Raw genomic sequence first — 19,070 nt, forward strand, 5'->3', positions numbered from 1 at the left:
CTCTACCCACCAAAGGAACACCCCTTTCCCCCAGTAGTGACACTAAAAAAAATCTCTGCAGACATTTCCAAAGGTCCCTTGGGCAGCAGAATTGCCCCCAGTTGAGAAACATTGCTCTACAATGTTTATTTATTCATCTTTTAAATCACACAATGTCTGCCAAAAACTAACAGAGCTGAGCTACTCCCATGACTATCACTTGTACTTCCGGAAGTTTTTGCCTACTGTTATCTTTGATAAAGAGCGCCAATTTGACACTAGGGAATAAAAAATGCTTGCTGGTATCAATCTGAAAGCCACTCTAAGAATGGACTTTTATACAAAAGCTCAAATGGCGATGAATCTTACCTTCATTTATAATTCCAATTTCATTTTATTCTATTTTATTTCACTTTCTGAGGCAATGAAAAGATAGTCAAGTAGTAACTATAGTAAACAGGCAAGGCAGTTGTAATAAACATTCCAGAGGTTCCAGCACTTTTCAATGTTTCTAGTTTTAGAGGTGCCTGATGCAATTTCACTTAATTATTGCTTGTCTAGAATGATATTCTTTAGTAGCTTTTGTTTTAAAGCCCAATTAGTTTAACCTTGAGTTACCAATTATGTCTGTGAAATGCATTTGATGGGAATGCCAATTCAATTCAATCAAATATTTGATGAGCACCTACCTTGTAGAAGATTAGGCCAAGTATCTTAACAGGCCTCATAACAAATGTAAACTCCAGATAAGGAGGATATATTATACTATTAACTCTTGGAATACCATCCGGGTTCACTGGACACAATTTTATCTTGAGTTTCATTTTGAACAGTTTTATCTACTTATAGGGTTGATATTTCTGACTTTTATATTCTATTAGAAAATTTTTATTTTTTTTAAAGTTGAATAAAATTTTATCTTATAATTACCATCTCAGTCTACTAGAACTTTTTATATACCTAAGCTGTTTTGGAAGGACTCCATTTTCCTATTTTTTTGATGCAATGAAAGATAATCAAGTAGTAACTATGGTAAAAGGTGAGGCAGTTGTATAATAATAAATATTCCAGAGGTTCCAGCATCCCACAAGAATTATTTCATGATTTCTCACTAACTACTGCTAACAGTGCTAAGAACGTCCATTACTAGGGCAATGAAAGAATAAAAGAATTGCTGATGATGTCTTAAGGAAGTTACTGCAGTTTTATTACTGTGTTCTCCAAATACTGCATCATCTTTCAAGAAGGTATATAAGAAGCTTAGAGAATTTCATTGAATAAAACTGAAAATCAAAGAAGTTCAATTCCACATTGGTAAATAGGAGAAAATTGACAGGGGATATTTCACAATTGATTGACAAATCAGAGGATAGATAAAATTGATCACATAAGAACAACCTCAGACCCTGAGTCTTCAGATGATCATATCCTGGGAGAATTTTCTCAAGCTCAGGAACTGAGAATGTATTTCTCAGAATAAAAAGGAAATACAGTATTCTCATGCACTTATTCAACAGGAAGATATCATTCAATATTTTATAGAAAATACAGGAACAAATCATTGACAATATCTCTTTCTCCTTTATGATATTTGTGCAAGAAATTTTATTATGTTTGGGCAACAAATCTTTCTTTTGACACAGTTCAGAGGTAGAAAAATATTAAAGGCAGAAAGAAATGTAGATAAAAGTGACTAGGAGAACCAACGTAGACATTAAAACACCTGGATTATGCTTCTAAGAGGTTCATAAACATTTATAGGTCCAAACTTGAAAGTAATTGCAATTATGGACAAAAAATGGATGTTCTCCTTTCAACAAAATTATGAGTTCTCAAAGTTTTACAAGACTTCATTTTTTTTTTATAATTACCAAGTGAAAATGCAAGTGCAAAAAAAAAAAAGACTAAGAAATACAATAAGCTCGGATCTTACAGATGTATTTGAAGCATGAAACTGGAGTTGATAATATGGATCTATTACAGGTTCATGCATGGCAGGTGATTAGCAGTTGCATTCAAAGGATATCACCCATTTCAGAAATTTCTATCTTCAAAACCAGGAAAAGATGGGATAAAAATCTGGATTTCTTATATTTAAATTTTAATTTAAATTAAAATATTAGTGGTATTAATTCTTACTAAAATTTCTAAATGAAGTTATTTCTCATTATCCCTTTATTCTTACTTCTGTAAATCATCTGTAAAATAATTTAAACATATAAATATAAATATGCATAAAATAATAATAATATAAAAGGTCCACTGTACCCAGAAAGTGATTGGTGTTTGGCTGATTTTTCTGGTACACTGATGGGCAAGAGGATCATCAGAATGAATTCAGCTGACTGGACCAAATGAACACTATAGGGTATTGTGTGTTCCCTCCCATGTGTGCACATTTGTGTACACACACACACATTACACAGTTGAGGAAAGCTCAATGAAATAAAGAAAACCTTTCTGAGCTACAGAGTACAAAAATACAACAAATACACACACACACAAAAGCCAAAAAGAAGAGCATGGTGAGATGCAGTCAAAAACAATCATGTGCCTGGATCTTAAGTAGCTATTTTTTTAAATTAAAAGATAAAAAGAATCTAATTATTAAACAGATTTATTAGGCTTCCTCTCAAGCACTTTTTGACAAATATCTGCAACCCTAAGAAATAAGAAAACATTCAAGATTCTGCTTTGAAAAAAATGTGACTTACTCCCAAGAAGAAAAGTGTTGTTGTGAAGAACTGGAAGTTCTTCCCTTACGTCATTTGTTCTGTGCATTCAGGAACCCTGTGGTTTAGGTCAAATTCTGTAGTTCCAGGCGAGAGTAAACTCATCCTTCTGATCCTCACTCCCACGGTTAGACTGGATTTGTAGCTGGTCTGTAACTTACAATTTAGTTTTCCAAAATAATTTTCCCATGGGCTGGACTCTGTATATTAACAGTGGTAAGCTCCATTAATGATGGCATAAGTAGGCATTTTGAGGTGGTCTGAGAACTTGAATACTATAGCTCTTGAGAAATAAATACTGTATTTACAAATAATAAGTGATTTGTCTATATTCAGTCTTTTAAAAGACCTCTTTTTCAAAGAGGTCATAAAACAAGAAAGAATGATCCAACAAAGAATGTTTCTCTAAGTACCTCATTAGCAATATAAAAACACTCCCTTCCTACCAAATCAAATCTCATTACCAGCCAGCCAATAAAGTGTATTAAACTGGATAAAATTTCAATCCAGGAGGACAGGAGTTCCCCTTATTTTTTCCATCTTCAAGAATTGTGACAAAGAGTCCCCTGAGTATGCCTAAGTAACATATGTTAAATATCTTTCCTAATTCTGCATTTCAAGTGTCACAGGAGGGCTGGTTTCCAGAACCAGGAAGCCACCAGCTGGCAGGAACCCTGCTTGTATGTGCGTCAGTGATGCGACACTTCTCACTGCCCATGGGCGATGCCAGATGAGAGTGAAGGGCACACCTGCCCACAGGGCTGCTAAGAAAATGGGTTCAGAAATGAAGTGATGTGCGTGACCTGATGCCCTAATTATATTAAGTTCAAAGCAATTCTTCTAAATCTTAAAAACATGAACAGTGACAGTAATACAAATTCAGGATTCAATCTTAGTCTATGTTGCCATATAAACTATGAGTTATATAAACCGTTTGTCTTAATGAAAATAAAGAGTGCTTAAAAATTTCAAGTATTTAGAGCTACACTGTCCTGTCCAATGGCCACTAAAACCTATGAATACAAAGCAATGAAAATGTAGCTGGCTGGAAATGAGATGTGCTGCAAGTATAAAATACATATGTGCTAGATTTTGAAGATCTAGTATGAAAGAAAGAAACAAAAAAAGAATATCATATCTTAAAAACATTTTCATATTGGTTATATGTGGAAATGATAATATACGGAATATATTAGATGAAAGAAAATACATTATTGAAATTAAATTCACCATAATGTAAACTCTGGATTTTGGGTGATTATGATGTGATTATGATATAGGCCCATCCATTGTTAATTAATGCATCATTCAGGTGGGGGATGTTGACAATGGGGGAGGCTATGGATGTGTGGAGGTGGGAGGGATTGGAAATCTCTGTCCCTTCTCTACTTGGTTTTGCTGTAAACCTAAAACTATATTTAAAAAAGTCTTAAATAAATTAAAATATGTATATATATATAAGAAAGGGAAAGGAAGTGATGCAGAATTCAGGTACAAATAAATAATCATAAGAAGAAAGATAGAAGAAAGCACAGAGATGTTGAGGTAAAAGAAAAAGCTGGTTAATTTTTTTCAGTAAACATGTACCAAGCAATTACTAAATGCCAGGTACCACGATGGATGACTTGTGAAGGAGTCATCTGTGGAGCATGAAAGAGAGTGATGTTGAGAACAACGGGACATGGAGCTAGCTTACATCAACTGCTATGTGGAAGGTGGTTAAGTCATCAACCAGGGACAATTAGGTGCGAGTAACATTAAGATTCCAGCTGACGTCATAGCATGAATAAGAAATGAAATTAACTGGTAGGGTTACATGACTTGATACATCAACCTTAGAAAACTCAAGAGTAATTAAAGAGAAATTATTTTCTCCCAGGTAAAGAAGATTGAGAAGAATATGTTTAGAAAATGGGAAAGGTTTCAACAAGTCCAGGATATTTGAAGAAATATACAAAAATGGTTATTCATTGAGCCACTCCTGGTTAGAAATGACTTTTTTTTTAAAGGAGGATAATGGACTAAAAGCATTAATTAGAGGGGGTGATTATGAAAGAAAGCTAAAAGTCAGTAGGACCTGCTGAGTGTTTTAGGTTCAAAATCAGAAGAACATGATGATTAGAGAGGAATGTCCAGGCTGGAAACCCTACGGGTATAGTATTACTAAGTAATGACAGAGTCCAAGGGATGACTGTGTAGTAGACAGCAGAAATGGGATATAAATAAGATGACTAGGAGGAGTTGGCTAGCATTTTAACTGATTATCAACTTGGAAAGTGATATAGCAAGGACAGAAATAGGTAGTGTAACTATATGACCTAGTTTGTCTAGGTCTTCTGGTTTCTGACTGTGGTCCTACTGTCAGATCTGGTTTGGATAATATACTGCATAATTGCCCTAGCAGTAGTTTATATAGTAAATTAAAAAGATAAAAACAGTGTTAAAGGATAATAGACCAGTGTCCTATAGTTTGGTGACTGTAACAAAGTGGACAGATGGTAGTATAATCAAAGAGATAGATCTCATAAAAGGTGCAGTTACTGAATGACAGTAATAAATAAGAGAGGCTCGAGGCCAGATGGGAAGCCCTGTTGGGTCTCTTTCCAGGACGAGTAAGGGGTGCAGGATAAGAAGGGGCCCCTGAGAGGTGATATTAGTGATGCTTAAGATGATATTAGTGATGCTTTCAATTCGGTCAGTAATCTGGAAGAGGTGTAAAAGAGAAAGACCAAGACACATGAAATACGTTCCCAATAAAAGGTAGGTTTTACAAGATATATATAAAAAAAATGTGCTAAATTAGAAAGATGACCTGGTAAAAGAGTGTCACTCTCAGGAGACAGCAAAAATATTCATTTCTAGTTATAAAAGTCCTTGTATATGAGTGATCATGAATGGTGGTCACCAACCTTAATTTGGGGTTCCAAGTACACAGCTAGGTTTGCATCATTTTTACAGCAGCCATAGAGCTTTCTTGGTTTACTTGCCATTATTTGGTTTGTTTACTAAGTATAGACTCAATTCATTAATGGGAAATGGTCATGTATCCAACAGACTCTGAACAAAGAAAATGGCTGAATAACTTCAAATTTTGCTTTGAAATACCGGTTCATTGGCCCTGGGGACAAGAATTTGTTCAAGAAGTCACTCTGAAACTTTCAAATCAAGCTATGACTAAGGAAGAATATATAAGAAAGCTATAATCACAATACAAACTAGGCAACTCCAACTTTTAGACAAAGTGGCAATTGAACCCAAACCTTTGGACATTTCTACATCTGGCACAGGGCATACACATGTGAGGGGGCCAACCATGGTCCAGAATGCAACTAGTCAATTCTATGGGCAAAAGCTCAGAAGCTTTCTCATTGGCAAATCCGGCTCTCATGGATGTTTCCTGCCCTGGAGAAGAATGTATACTATTTAACTTTCAAATTTTCATAAATATAGATAAATATTATAAGCCCGTAGATGACTTTTCCTTGTTTTCTTCATTCTTTATAATTTATTTATTTGTTTAGCTCTGTGTTCTGCTTCATTGAACACATTTTTTACAAATCTGGGAAAAAAGCACACAAGAGCTTAAATGAAAAAAGAGAGTCATGACAAAGCTGGGCAAGAACTACTAAAGAGAAGGCTGCCATCATTAACTATGAGAAATGGCTGTTAGGGTGCCTCAGTGTACACAGATCTGTATATGTATGTAAAATATACTTGCATTATTGTAAAATTATTTAACTTTATAAAACATATAGGGGTGGGCAAAAGTAGGTTTGAAGTTAATACAATACAATAATTATACAATGACAAAATAATAAATAACACCAGAATAAACTCTGCTTTCCACGTACTAACAACTGTAAACCTACTGTTGCCCACCCCTGTATTATAAAAAATTTGTTCCTGACTATACAAGAATCAGCAAAACTTTGCATTAACAACTATATGTCTTACAATTTGTATTTATTCTTTTATTTAGGAATCTGTAACACTAACTAAAGAAAAAAAGAAGTGATATCATCATCACCATCTTTTGGGACATGTTAGGGTATGAAATTGATGAGTGAATCAGATGGAACTTTCAATCCAAATATTGTGGTTTTATATTTTTACAATCTGAATGTAGATATACGCTTTTAATTAAAAACAAGAATCTATGAGATATGGGATTAAGATCCCAAAGAAAAAGAGATAAAGATATAGTTCTTAACAACCAGGAAGGCAAAGACAATTAAAGAACTTTAGCAGACAGTTATGAACGCCTCCACTGCATTCATAAAGTAAATGATGATAAAAGGAGAAAGAAAACATTCATAAAAAGAAAAAAGAAAATAATCCCCCCATAAACACACACAAAGAAAGACCAAACATTTCTTAACAAAAATTCAGATTTAGTTAATGATTAAAGTAATCCCAAAATACTATTTTAAAATATATCGAAATTACAGATCAAAACTAAAGGCCACATATGTCAATCACTCCGATTTCCATTCTCTGTAGAACTAACAGTGACTTAAAATATCAGTGGAATTTTTATCTCACTTCTTAAGATTAAAATAGTTAAAATTGTGTCAGTGATAGTTGGTCAATTATATTAAAATAAGACAGGTCATAACCATACATGACTTCATGGTTTGATTTTTTTTTTCTATAAAAGCAAACTGATGGGAGTGGGCAGAGATCCTTTTAATGAGAAATAGAAAGATCCACTGATAGAAGAAACAAAATTATATCCTGGATGTTTCAGCAGCTATGAGAGCCCGAATATAAGGCCACCTTACCTCCCATCTGCATAGTCCGTGTCTGCTCCACCCCACCAGACATCTGAGTCATCCTCCTCGGCATCTGCTGAATCAATATTGTCACTTTCCTCAGCCAGCGGGCAACATACAAACTCCACCCCGCGGAACTTGTCAATTCCACAGGGCAGCAGCATGCCGTAGTCATGCAGGTTGGTGCTCTTCTCACTGCAGGTCTACACAAGGTAAGAAGAGAACAGTGAGAACGGTAGAGCAGATGCGTCTCTTTGTAAGAAAATCTGACTATAGTACTCAACACATAGACCCACAAGAACCAGTTTTATAGGGGAATGCATCACTTGCTTTTTGAGCAGATATACAAGTTTCTTTAGCTCAGGCTACTTTGGTACCTGTAATTTTTAACTTTATAATTTATTTAAGAAAGACATCTTATTACGCTATAGAAATTAAGAAAAACAATAGGAATGGAAACAATGGGGAAATAAAGTATAGAAGAAGATAAATAGATATCAGAGAATCAATGGTTTCTGGCTTCATTAATGCATCAGGAAGAAGTGACCACTCCATGTATACCTCCAACTCACTTCAACCTCTGTTCAAGATGAAAGTTTCACTCACTTAAATCTGATTCTAGACATTCTAACTCTTGGCTCATTTCCAGAATAACAATCATAGGAAAAAAAGAAATTACTCACTGGTATAAATAAAAAAATAGTCATTAGACATTCCTCTTTCAGTATATTTTTGTTTTCCTGGGATTTACTAAATTTGCACAAATCTAGATTAACATGAGCCTTTGAAAGCATTCATTGCTAATAAAGGGAAGATTAATTATTTCAACACACATAGGAAAGTAAACAATGAAAATATCGGAATGTATTTTGACGTCATAGGAATTAGTCATTTTTGTTTCTAAGCAACAGAAAAAATTTGTGAAAACTCAAGAAATGAAAAACGAGGTTATCAGGTGAATAACTAGGCTTCAAATTGCTGGGTTTGTTCTCTTAAGATCAATAAGTTCCAAAATACATTTTTATAAAAAGAAAATTTTGTTCTACAGTAAATAAGAACATATTATTTTATTAAAGGCAAAATTCATGCTAAATCTTAAGTGATCTTTTTTGCTAAACAGCTTTAAGGCTATGATCCAATGGCTAAATTGAGGTAGATCAGAGTTTCTCAGTACTACGGAAATTTTGAACCAGATAATTTTTGGTGGGAGATTGGGTGACAAGGGAGAAGCAGCTGTCTTGTTCACTAAAGAATGTTTAGCAGACTTTCTGGTCTCCAGCCACCAAATACCGGTAGCACCAATCCTTCCAGTTGTGACAACCAAAAAATGTCTCTAGACATTGGCACATGTTCCTGGCAAAGGATGGGGAGCAAAACTGACCCATCTTAGAACCACTGTGCTAGATAAAGGAGCCTAATGTTAGGGGACTGATAACACCACACACACAAAAGCTATACTTACATGAATTTATTAGAAAAACTCATAATGTATCAAAAGAAAAGTGACATTTCCTGTTAATTGTCTCACTTCTTTTATCAGTTTTGCCAAAAGCAGGAGTTAGCCAAGGCTAGGATTAGTGCCATAGATTCAGCACCCCCCCAAGGGAAAATGAAGGCAGTATCTAAGTGAACCCAAAACTGGACAGCTTAACTTCGAAACTGAAGTCTAACTAGTTTTCATGTTAGTATTGGACAAGCTACTTCCTGTATCCTAATGAATAACAGAAAAAATTATTAAATCATTAAAGCTTTGTATGTGATAAAGAAAACAAGTAAACAAAATGTACATATTAAGGTTGAGAGTGTGTATAAGATTATAGTTTCCAATTTATAAACTATGGCATGGATACAGAATGACTCTAAATAGGCCCTGTTTTTGACTCTTTACAAATACTCATGGATAGGGGATTATTTTTTAATAATAAAAAAAAGAACTTATTTATCAACACAGCTGTTGCCTCAAAATACCCTTTAAAATGTCATTGCCCGTCCTTTTAAAACAGAATTTTCACTTTAAGAGAAAGAATATATGGGCTAGTACCTCTTTAGCGACGGTGTGCCAGTGAAGGTGGGTTTCACAAACGTCCATTCTCTCCTGGTGTAAGAATTTGCACTTGTCGGGAACGAGGAGGGCATCACTTACAAACTCACCAACTGCAAGAAAGGAAAACAGCCTCATGTCATTCCATCAGCATCACAGTGTTCCTATCACAGGGATGGTATCAAGGAAGGATGGGCTAGAAGAGTCCAAGAAGTCAGTCAGCTTTTTGAAAGATGAAGTAGTCAATCCAAGAAAGCTAGCACCTTGAGGAAATCGAGCCCTGTGTGCTATTAGCCCAGTTCTTTGCCACATACATGAACCTTGATGGTTAAATACTTCCTACATGTTTTAAGTAAAATCTTTTAAGTAATAGAAATATCTGAGTTCAGAGTCAATCACAAAAGAGCTGCCATTCAATTACAGCCAAGGTAAAAATACAGACAGACACTGCCCAGGCAACTATTTCAGTAGAATTGACCTAAGTAACTGCCCAACCCTCCTTCTTACACTTCCGTCTGTTTGTAAACTGATAGAAAACTTAGCATTTGTCTACTTCCTAAACAAACAAAATCTATGTATCCACATGTGTATTATGTATGTTTATATATGTAACCACACATATATACACACGATATTTAATTCAATTTAATTAAAAGAACTTCTTTGACTTTTGCTGTATTTTTACAGAAAATGTGTATCATGCAAATATTTCAAGCCTTGCTGGTGCTGCAGATATAAAGATACTATATGAAGTCCTATGGAACTCAGATTCTTATGAGGGCAAAAGTGGAATAATTGCAATATAATATGTGAGCTGTGATCTTAATTTTTATTTGTCTTGTTCACTAACGCAGTGGTCCCCAACCCCGGGCCTCAACCAGTACCGGTCCATGGGCCATTTGGTACCGGTCCGCAAAAAAAGAATAAATAACATATTATTTCCATTTTATGTATATTTAAGTCTGACCTATGATTTATTTTTTAAAAAATGACCAGATTCCCTCTGCTATATCCGTCTAAGACTCACTCTTGATGCTTGTCTCGGTCACATGATACATTTATCCATCCCACTCTAAAGGCCGGTCCGTGAAAATATTTTCTGACATTAAACCGGTCCGTGGCCCAAAAAAGGTTGGGCACCACTGCACTAACATATCCCTAACTTTTTACATCGATTCTGCACACAGAAGGTAATAGTGTTGGGCCCAAGAGTGAACAAATCTGCTTGGGTGCACTGGGACATGCCTCAAAGTAGAAATAACACGAGAGATGAGTCTAAATGGACGAGGAATATGCCATGCGGAGAATGAATGGAGGTTCCAAGATGTAAGAATAGTATCTGTCTTGGTAAAATTCTACCCCCAGTCCCAGACCCAGTTCCAGCAAACATGACCATACTGAATGGGTGGGTAGACGGACGGATGGATGGATGTAAGGATGGATGGATGGATAAATAGCAGGAAAAGGCAAAAGGCACTTAATATTTTTTTATTTATTTTAATTAATTATGTTTACATAGATTCTTCTGTCACCCCGAATGCATCCCTCCTCCCCCCTATTCCCAACATCTCCCTTGCCCTCCTCCCCATACCACCCTCCCTCCTTCCCTTCAGGTTTATCCCCTCCTATAATCCCCTTTCCCTCTGTTTTCTTTTCCTCTGGTCTGGCAAACGGCACTTTAAAATGAGGGAGGCTTGAGATGACGTCAGAGTAATGGAGGGGTAGGAAGCGATACCGATAAATCTCCCCCAAAACTCAACAAGATCTTCAACCAGAAACAGAAAAACCTATACTTGGAGCCTCCAGATGCTTCACAATACACCCGAAGGTATGATTGAGTGAAAAATTGGCTAAATATATAACCAAACCCCGAAGGAAATAGAGAGTAAGAAATGCTCCGCCTTCCTCACTAACCTAAACAGGGCGGCTTTCTCTGGTAACTGTGAATATAGAAACTGAGGCGGGCAAAGGGGGTGAATACATCCAGGCCGCCGCGGCACAAACGGCCGAACCAGGCTGTGGCACGCAGATCCAAGCCGAGGAAAATCTGATCCTGTGGCAACCCGGGCAATACAAGCTAACACTCGCGCCAAACCCAAACAAAGAAAGACAAGCGGAGCGGCCATTTTACCTGGTATCCTGGTCGGTGTGCAGTTAGTGGGCGAGAATTTCTTCCTAGGCCCCGAGAGTGGGTGCCCGTGTTGACCCACGGAGAGGCAGGGTCAGAGGCCTTTCTGTGGGCCAAGGGCAGAGTCTCTGGGCAGCCCCAGCACCCTGGGAAAGCCACGCATGGGAGAGAGTGAGAACTAATTCCAACGGGGGAGATTTTCCGTGCTGGAGGGTGTTTCACTCAGAGGGAAACGCGGCAGGCCTCATATCCTGGTTTGCGCGCGCAGATAAGGAGTGAGTGATTCCTCCGAGTGCCTCGGCAGTGCGTGCCCGTGTTATCACACAGAGGGGCAGAGTCAGGGGCCTTTGTGTGGGCCAAAGCGGAATCTCGAGCCGCCCCAGCGCCTTGCAAAAGCCGCGCACGGGGACGCAGCGAACTCAATTCCAATGCTGCAACTTTTCGCTGCGGTTGGGGGTTTCACTCAGAGCGTGAGACTGCTGGCCGGATATCCTGGTCGCAGACAGTGAGTGAGAGTTTCCTCCAAGCGCCCCGGAAGTGGGCGCCCGCTTCTGTTACCGGACAGAGTGGCAGAGCCAGAGGTCTTTGAGTGGGCGGAAAGCCCACCTGATTATGCTAGCAGCTCTGACTGACTGAGCCTTACCCAGAGCCCTGTGCTGAGTGGAAATAGAGTGGGGAGTTGCCAGCTCTTTGAGCCTCTTACTATCCAGGCAGAGGCAGCAGCAACCCCATAGCTGGATTATAAGGCTACTAATTGAGGAAGGAAAGACTAGGAGAAAGGCTCCAGGAACATGGACTCTCTCACTGTCGGAGCCTATAAATGCTAATGAGCTTCGACTGCCAACGAGACTAAAGCACAATACATGACATAGCCATAGAGACTTATCAACTGCAAACCTCTACCTGAGCGTGCCAAAGGGGCAGAACCCGGGGTACAGAGTCACCGACCAGGAAGAGGGAGAGAAAAGAAAAAGCAAGAAGATAACCTCTCAAAATCAAGAATAATCTGCAGACTTTATAACCTATCCCATTTTATTATATTTGTTCATTTGTTTCTCTTATCTTCATTCTTGATACTTTTTTTTCCTCCTCCAATTTGGCCGATTAACTCTCTACCGGTCTTACTCTCTCCTCTCCTTGAACTACACTACCCATAAGTGTTACATCTCCCATTATCTTTTCTCTTCTCTTCTTTTCTCTCTATGAGGGTTGCACTCCAAACCCCTTAACTCTCTCTCTCTCTCTCTCCTTTCTTTTTTCTTCTTTTAGTGGTTCCCTCTTTTTCTCTCTCTCTCTCTTTCTTTTCTCCCTCTATATTAGTTTCTTCCTTTCTCCTTTACATCTCCTCTCAATGAAACCTCAATAACAAACAAATTATCTTATCTGGGACTCAAACCTATGTTTGTGGCATTTTGGGGGGTTTTTACTTCACCTTTTTAACTCACTAGCAGTGCTCCCATCCCTGGCTCTCCATATTATCTAATTCTTGTTCCACTAAATACAATAGTAATTTTTTAATTTGTCCCCCTATTTTTCCGTTTTCTTCTTATTCCTCTCATCATAACTCTTAGACAACCAACACCTAAAAGCAAATCATTTTATTCTTGACCCAAATTTTTTCCTTATTTGCTTTTTGTGGGTCCATACGCTCTTTTTTCTTTTCTTTCTTTTTTTTTTTTTTTGCCCCTTTATTACTTTTCCCCAATTCAGGCCCTCCATCACAGGCATTGTTTGTTATAATTCAAAGTCCACCACAAGATTTTCTCAAGAAAGAGGGGAGAGGAAAGGAGAGGAAAAAAGGAGGGGGGGAATAATTTCTTTTTTTTCTAAATTTTTATTTTATTTTATTTTTCTTTATTTCATTATTAATTTTTTTTTAAAAAAACAACTCTTTTCGTTTTTTTATTTTTTTTTAACTTTTTATTCTTTATTAAATCTCATTAATACTATCAAGAAAACCACCCTGAGATGCCATTAAGGAAGAGAAAATCGAATATCATGGATACAAAAGAAAGAGAGGTAACACGGCTAGATGAGGAAAAATCTATGGAGAAAAAATTTCATATATTGGAAACCTTGGAGCTAAATGACAGAGAATTCAAGATAGAAATCCTAAAAATCCTCCGAGATATACAAGAAAACACAGAAAGGCAATTTAGGGAGCTCAGAAAACAACTCAATGAACACAAAGAATATATGTCCACAGAAATTGAAACTATAACAACAAATCAAACTGAGAGGAAAAACTCAATTCACGAGCTGAAAAACGAAGTAACAAGCTTAGCTAATAGAACAGGTCAGATAGAAGAGAGGATTAGTGAAATAGAAGAAAAGCAACTTGAGGCACAACAGAGAGAAGAAGAAAGAGACTCAAAAATTTAAAAAAATGAGATAGCCCTACAAGAATTACTGACTCCATCAAAAAGAATAACATAAGAATAATAGGTATATCAGAGGGAGAAGAGAGAGAAAATGGAATGGAGAACATACTCAAACAAATAATAGATGAGAACTTCCCAAGCCTGTGGAAAGAACTAAAGCCTCAAGTTCAAGAAGCAAACAGAACTCCAAGTTTTCTTAACCCCAACAAACCTACTCCAAGGCATATCATAATGAAATTGACACAAACCAACAGCAAAGAAAAAATTCTCAAGGCAGCCAGGGAAAAGAAGAATACAACATATAAAGGAAGGCCCATTAGATTATCATCAGATTTCTCAGCAGAAACTACAAGCTAGAAGAGAGTGGACCCCAATATTTAAAGTCCTGAAAGAGAGGAACTTTCAGCCACGAATACTATACCCATCAAAGCTATCCTTCAAATATGAAGGAGAAATAAAAACATTCACAGATACAGAAAAGATGAGGGAATTTATCATCAGAAAACGCCCACTCCAGGAATTACTAAAGGGGGTTCTCCAATCAGATGCAAAGAACAAAAAAAAAAAAACAGAACCACAAGTAAAAGCTCCAAGAAGAACACAATAAAACCAAATTTAAACTGTGACAACAAAAAGAAAGAGGGGGAGAAGATGGATATTAACAGTAGCAAAGGACGATGGAGTGCAAAAGTACTCACAAAATAGTTCGCTACAATGAACAGGGTAGGGACCCTTTTCATTACTCAAAGGTAACCACCATTGACAAAACCACCACAGAAGCACATGATATAAAAAAGAGAGCAACAGAGGAAAGATGTATGGAATACAACGAAATAAAAACAAAAGATAGAAAAACGAAAGAGAAGGATCAAACAAGACACAAAACTAACAGAAAGCAAGATATAAAATGGCAATAGGGAACTCACAAGTATCAATAATTACACTAAATGTAAATGGATTAAACTCACCAATAAAAAGGCACAGAGTAGCAGAATGGATTAAAAAAGAAAATCCAACTGTATGCTGCCTACAGGAAACTCATCTAAGTAACAAGGATAAAAACAAATTCAAAGTGAAAGGCTGGAAAACAATACTCCAAGCAAATATCCAAAAAAAAGCAGGTGTAGCAATACTCATATCGGATAATGCTGACTACAAGACAGGAAAAGTACTCAGAGACAAAAATGGCCATTTCATAATGGCTAAGGGGACACTGAATCAAGAAGACATAACAATTCTTAATATATATGCACCAAACCAAGGAGCACCAAAATATATAAGACAGCTACTTATTGACCTTAAAACAAAAACTGACAAAAATACAATCATACTTGGAGACCTCAATACACCGCTGACGGCTCTAGATCGGTCATCCAAACAGAGAATCAACAAAGACATAGTGGCCTTAAACAAAACACTAGAGCACCTGGATATGATAGACATCTACAGGACATTTCATCCCAAAGTGACTGAGTATACATTTTTCTCCAGTGTACATGGATCATTCTCAAGAATTGACCATATGTTGGGCCACAAAAACAACATCAGCAAATTCAGAAAAATTGAAGTTGTACCAAGCATATTTTCTGATCATAAAGCCTTGAAACTAGAATTCAACTGCAAAAAAGAGGAAAAAAATCCCACAAAAATGTGGAAACTAAACAACATACTTTTATTTTTATTTTATTTTATTTTTTTAATAAATTTTTATTAATGGTAATGGGATGACATTAATAAATCAGGGTACATATATTCAAAGAAAACATGTCTAGGTTATTTTGTCATTAAATTATGTTGCGTACCCCTCGCTCAAAGTCAGATTGTCCTCCGCCACCCTCTATCTAGTTCTCTGTGCCCCTCCCCCTCCCCCTAACTCTCTCCCTCCCTCCCTCCCTCCCATGTCCTCCCTCCCCCCACCCGTGGTAACCACCACACTCTTGTCCATGTCTCTTAGTCTCATTTTTATGTTCCACCAATGTATGGAATCATGTAGTTCTTGTTTTTTTCTGATTTACTTATTTCACTCCTTATAATGTTATCAAGATCCCACCATTTTGCTGTAAATGATCTGATGTCATCATTTCTTATGGCTGAGTAGTATTCCATAGTGTATATGTGGCACATCTTCTTTATCCAGTCTTCTATTGAAGGGCTTTTTGGTTGTTTCCATGTCTTGGCCACTGTGAACAGTGCTGCAATGAACATGGGGCTACATGTGTCTTTACGTATCAAAGTTTCTGAGGTTTTGGGGTATATACCCAGTAGAGGGATTGCTGGGTCATAAAGTAGTTCTATTTTCAGTTTTTTGAGGAACCACCATACTTTCCTCCATAATGGCTGTACTACTTTACAGTCCCACCAACAGTGAATGAGGGTTCCTTTTTCTCCACAGCCTCTCCAACATTTGCTATTACCCGTCTTGTTGATAATAGCTAATCTAACAGGGGTGAGGTAGTATCTCATTGTAGTTTTGATTTGCATTTCTCTAATAACTAATGAAGCTGAGCATCTTTTCATATATCTGTTGGCCATTTGTATCTCTTCCTGGGAGAAGTGTCTGTTCATGTCCTCTTCCCATTTTTTTATGGGATTGTTTGTTTGTTGTTGAGTTTTATGAGTTCTTTGTAAATTTTGGATATTAGGCCCTTATCTGAGCTGTTGTTTGAAAATATCATTTCCCATTTAGTTGGCTGTCTGTTTATTTTTATATCAGTTTCTCTTGCTGAGCAAAAACTTTTTATTCTGATGTAGTCCCATTCATTTATCTTTGCCTTCACTTCTCTTGCCATTGGAGTCAAGTTGATAAAATGTTCTTTAAAACCCAGGTCCATGATTTTAGTACCTATGTCTTCTTTTATGTACTTTGTTTCAGGTCTTATATTTAGGTCTTTGATCCATTTTGAATTAATTTTAGTACACGGGGACAGGCTATAGTCGAGTTTCATTCTTTTGCATGTGGCTTTCCAGTTTTCCCAACACCATTTGTTGAAGAGGCTTTCTTTTCTCCATTGTATGTTGTTGGCCCCTTTATCAAAGATTATTTGACCATATATATGTGGTTTTATTTCTGGGCTTTCTATTCTGTTCCATTGGTCTGAGTGTCTATTTTTCTGCCAATACCATGCTGTTTTGATTATCGTGGCCCTATAATATAGTTTAAAGTCAGGTATTGTAATGCCCCCAGCTTCATTCATTTTCCTTAGGATTGTTTTGGCTATTCGGGGTTTTTTATAGTTCCATATAAATCTGATGATTTTTTGTTCCATTTCTTTAAAAAATCTCATAGGGATTTTGATGGGAATTGCATTAAATTTGTATATTGCTTTGGGTAATATGGCCATTTTGATTATATTTATTCTTCCTATCCAAGAACAAGGAATATTTTTTCATCTCATTGTATCTTTTTCGATTTCCCTTAACAATGCTTTGTAATTTTCATTATATAGGTCCTTTACATTCTTTGTTATGTTTATTCCTAGGTATTTTTTTGTTGTTGTTGCAATCGTGAAGGGGATTATTTTTTTGAGTTCGTTTTCTAATATTTCATTGTTGGCATATAGAAAGGCTATGGACTTTTGTATGTTAATTTTGTATCCTGCGACCTTACTGTATTGGTTTATTGTTTCTAATAATCTTTTTGTGGAGTCCTTCGGGTTTTCGATGTATAGGATCATATCATCAGCAAAAAGTGATACAACATACTTTTAAAAAATGAATGGGTCAAAGAAGAAATAAGTGCAGAGATCAAAAGATATATACAGACTAATGAAAATGACAATACGACATATCAGAATCTATGGGATGCAGCAAAAGCAGTGATAAGAGGGAAGTTCATATCGCTTCAGGCATATATGAACAAACAAGAGAGAGCCCAAGTGAACCACTTAACTTTCCACCTTAAGGAACTAGAAAAAGAAGAACAAAGACAACCCTAAACCAGCCGAAGAAAGGAGATAATAAAAATCAGAGCAGAAATAAATGAATTAGAGAACAGAAAAACTGTAGAAAAAATTAATAGAACAAGGAGCTGGTTCTTTGAAAAGATCAACAAAATTGACAAACCTTTGGCAAGACTTACCAAGGAAAAAAGAGAAAGAACTCATATAAACAAAATTCAAAATGAAAGAGGAGAAATCACCACGGACACTGTAGATATACAAAGAATTATTGTAGAATACTATGAAAAACTTTATGCCACTAAATTCAACAACCTAGAAGAAATGGATAAATTCCTAGAAAAATACAACCTTCCTAGACTGAGTCAAGAAGAAGCAGAAAGCCTAAATAGACCTATCAGTAGAGAAGAAATAGAAAAAACCATTATAAACCTCCCCAAAAATAAAAGTCCAGGCCCTGACGGCTATACCAGCGAATTTTATCAAACCTTCAAAGAAGACTTGGTTCCTATTCTACTCAAAGTCTTCCAAAAAATTGAAGAAGAAGCAATACTTCCAAACACATTTTATGAGGCCAACATAACCCTCATACCAAAACCAGGCAAGGATGGCACAAAAAAAGAAAACTACAGACCAATAGCTCTAATTAATACAGATGCTAAAGTACTAAACAAAATACTAGCAAATCGAATACAACAACATATTAAAAAAATAATACATCATGATCAAATGGGATTCATCCCAGAATCTCAAGGATGGTTCAACATACATAAAACGGTTAATGTAATACACCATATCAACAAAACAAATAAAAACCACATGATCTTATCAATAGACGCAGAAAAGGCTTTTGATAAAATACAACACAATTTTATGTTTAAGACTCTCAACAAAATGGGTATAGAAGGAAAATATCTCAACATGATAAAGGCCATATATGATAAACCATCAGCTAACATCATATTAAATGGCACTAAACTGAAGGCTTTCCCCCTTAAATCAGAAACAAGACAGGGTTTTCCACTCTCTCCACTCTTATTTAATGTGGTACTAGAGGTTCTAGCCAGAGCAATCAGACAAGACAAAGAAATAAAAGGCATCCATATCGGAAAAGAAGAAGTAAAGGTATCACTTTTTGCAG

The 19,070-nt window shown here is 36.5% G+C and overlaps 1 protein-coding gene across 6 annotated transcripts in view; it reads right to left on the reverse strand.

The window, feature by feature from the left end:
* APP (amyloid beta precursor protein) overlaps positions 1-19,070 on the reverse strand; it is a 323,882-nt gene that overhangs the window by 152,714 nt on the left and 152,098 nt on the right. For all 6 annotated transcript variants that reach the window (XM_066259113.1, XM_066259112.1, XM_066259111.1 and 3 more), the window contains exons 4-5: positions 9,525-9,637; positions 7,493-7,686 (exon numbers count right to left, since the gene is read on the reverse strand). In XM_066259113.1, the coding sequence (XP_066115210.1) occupies positions 7,493-7,686; positions 9,525-9,637 (307 nt within the window). The remainder of the gene's footprint in view (positions 1-7,492; positions 7,687-9,524; positions 9,638-19,070) is intronic.

Source organism: Saccopteryx bilineata, chromosome 2, assembly GCF_036850765.1.
Source record: "Saccopteryx bilineata isolate mSacBil1 chromosome 2, mSacBil1_pri_phased_curated, whole genome shotgun sequence".
In the NCBI taxonomy this organism is placed as follows: Eukaryota; Metazoa; Chordata; class Mammalia; order Chiroptera; family Emballonuridae; genus Saccopteryx; species Saccopteryx bilineata.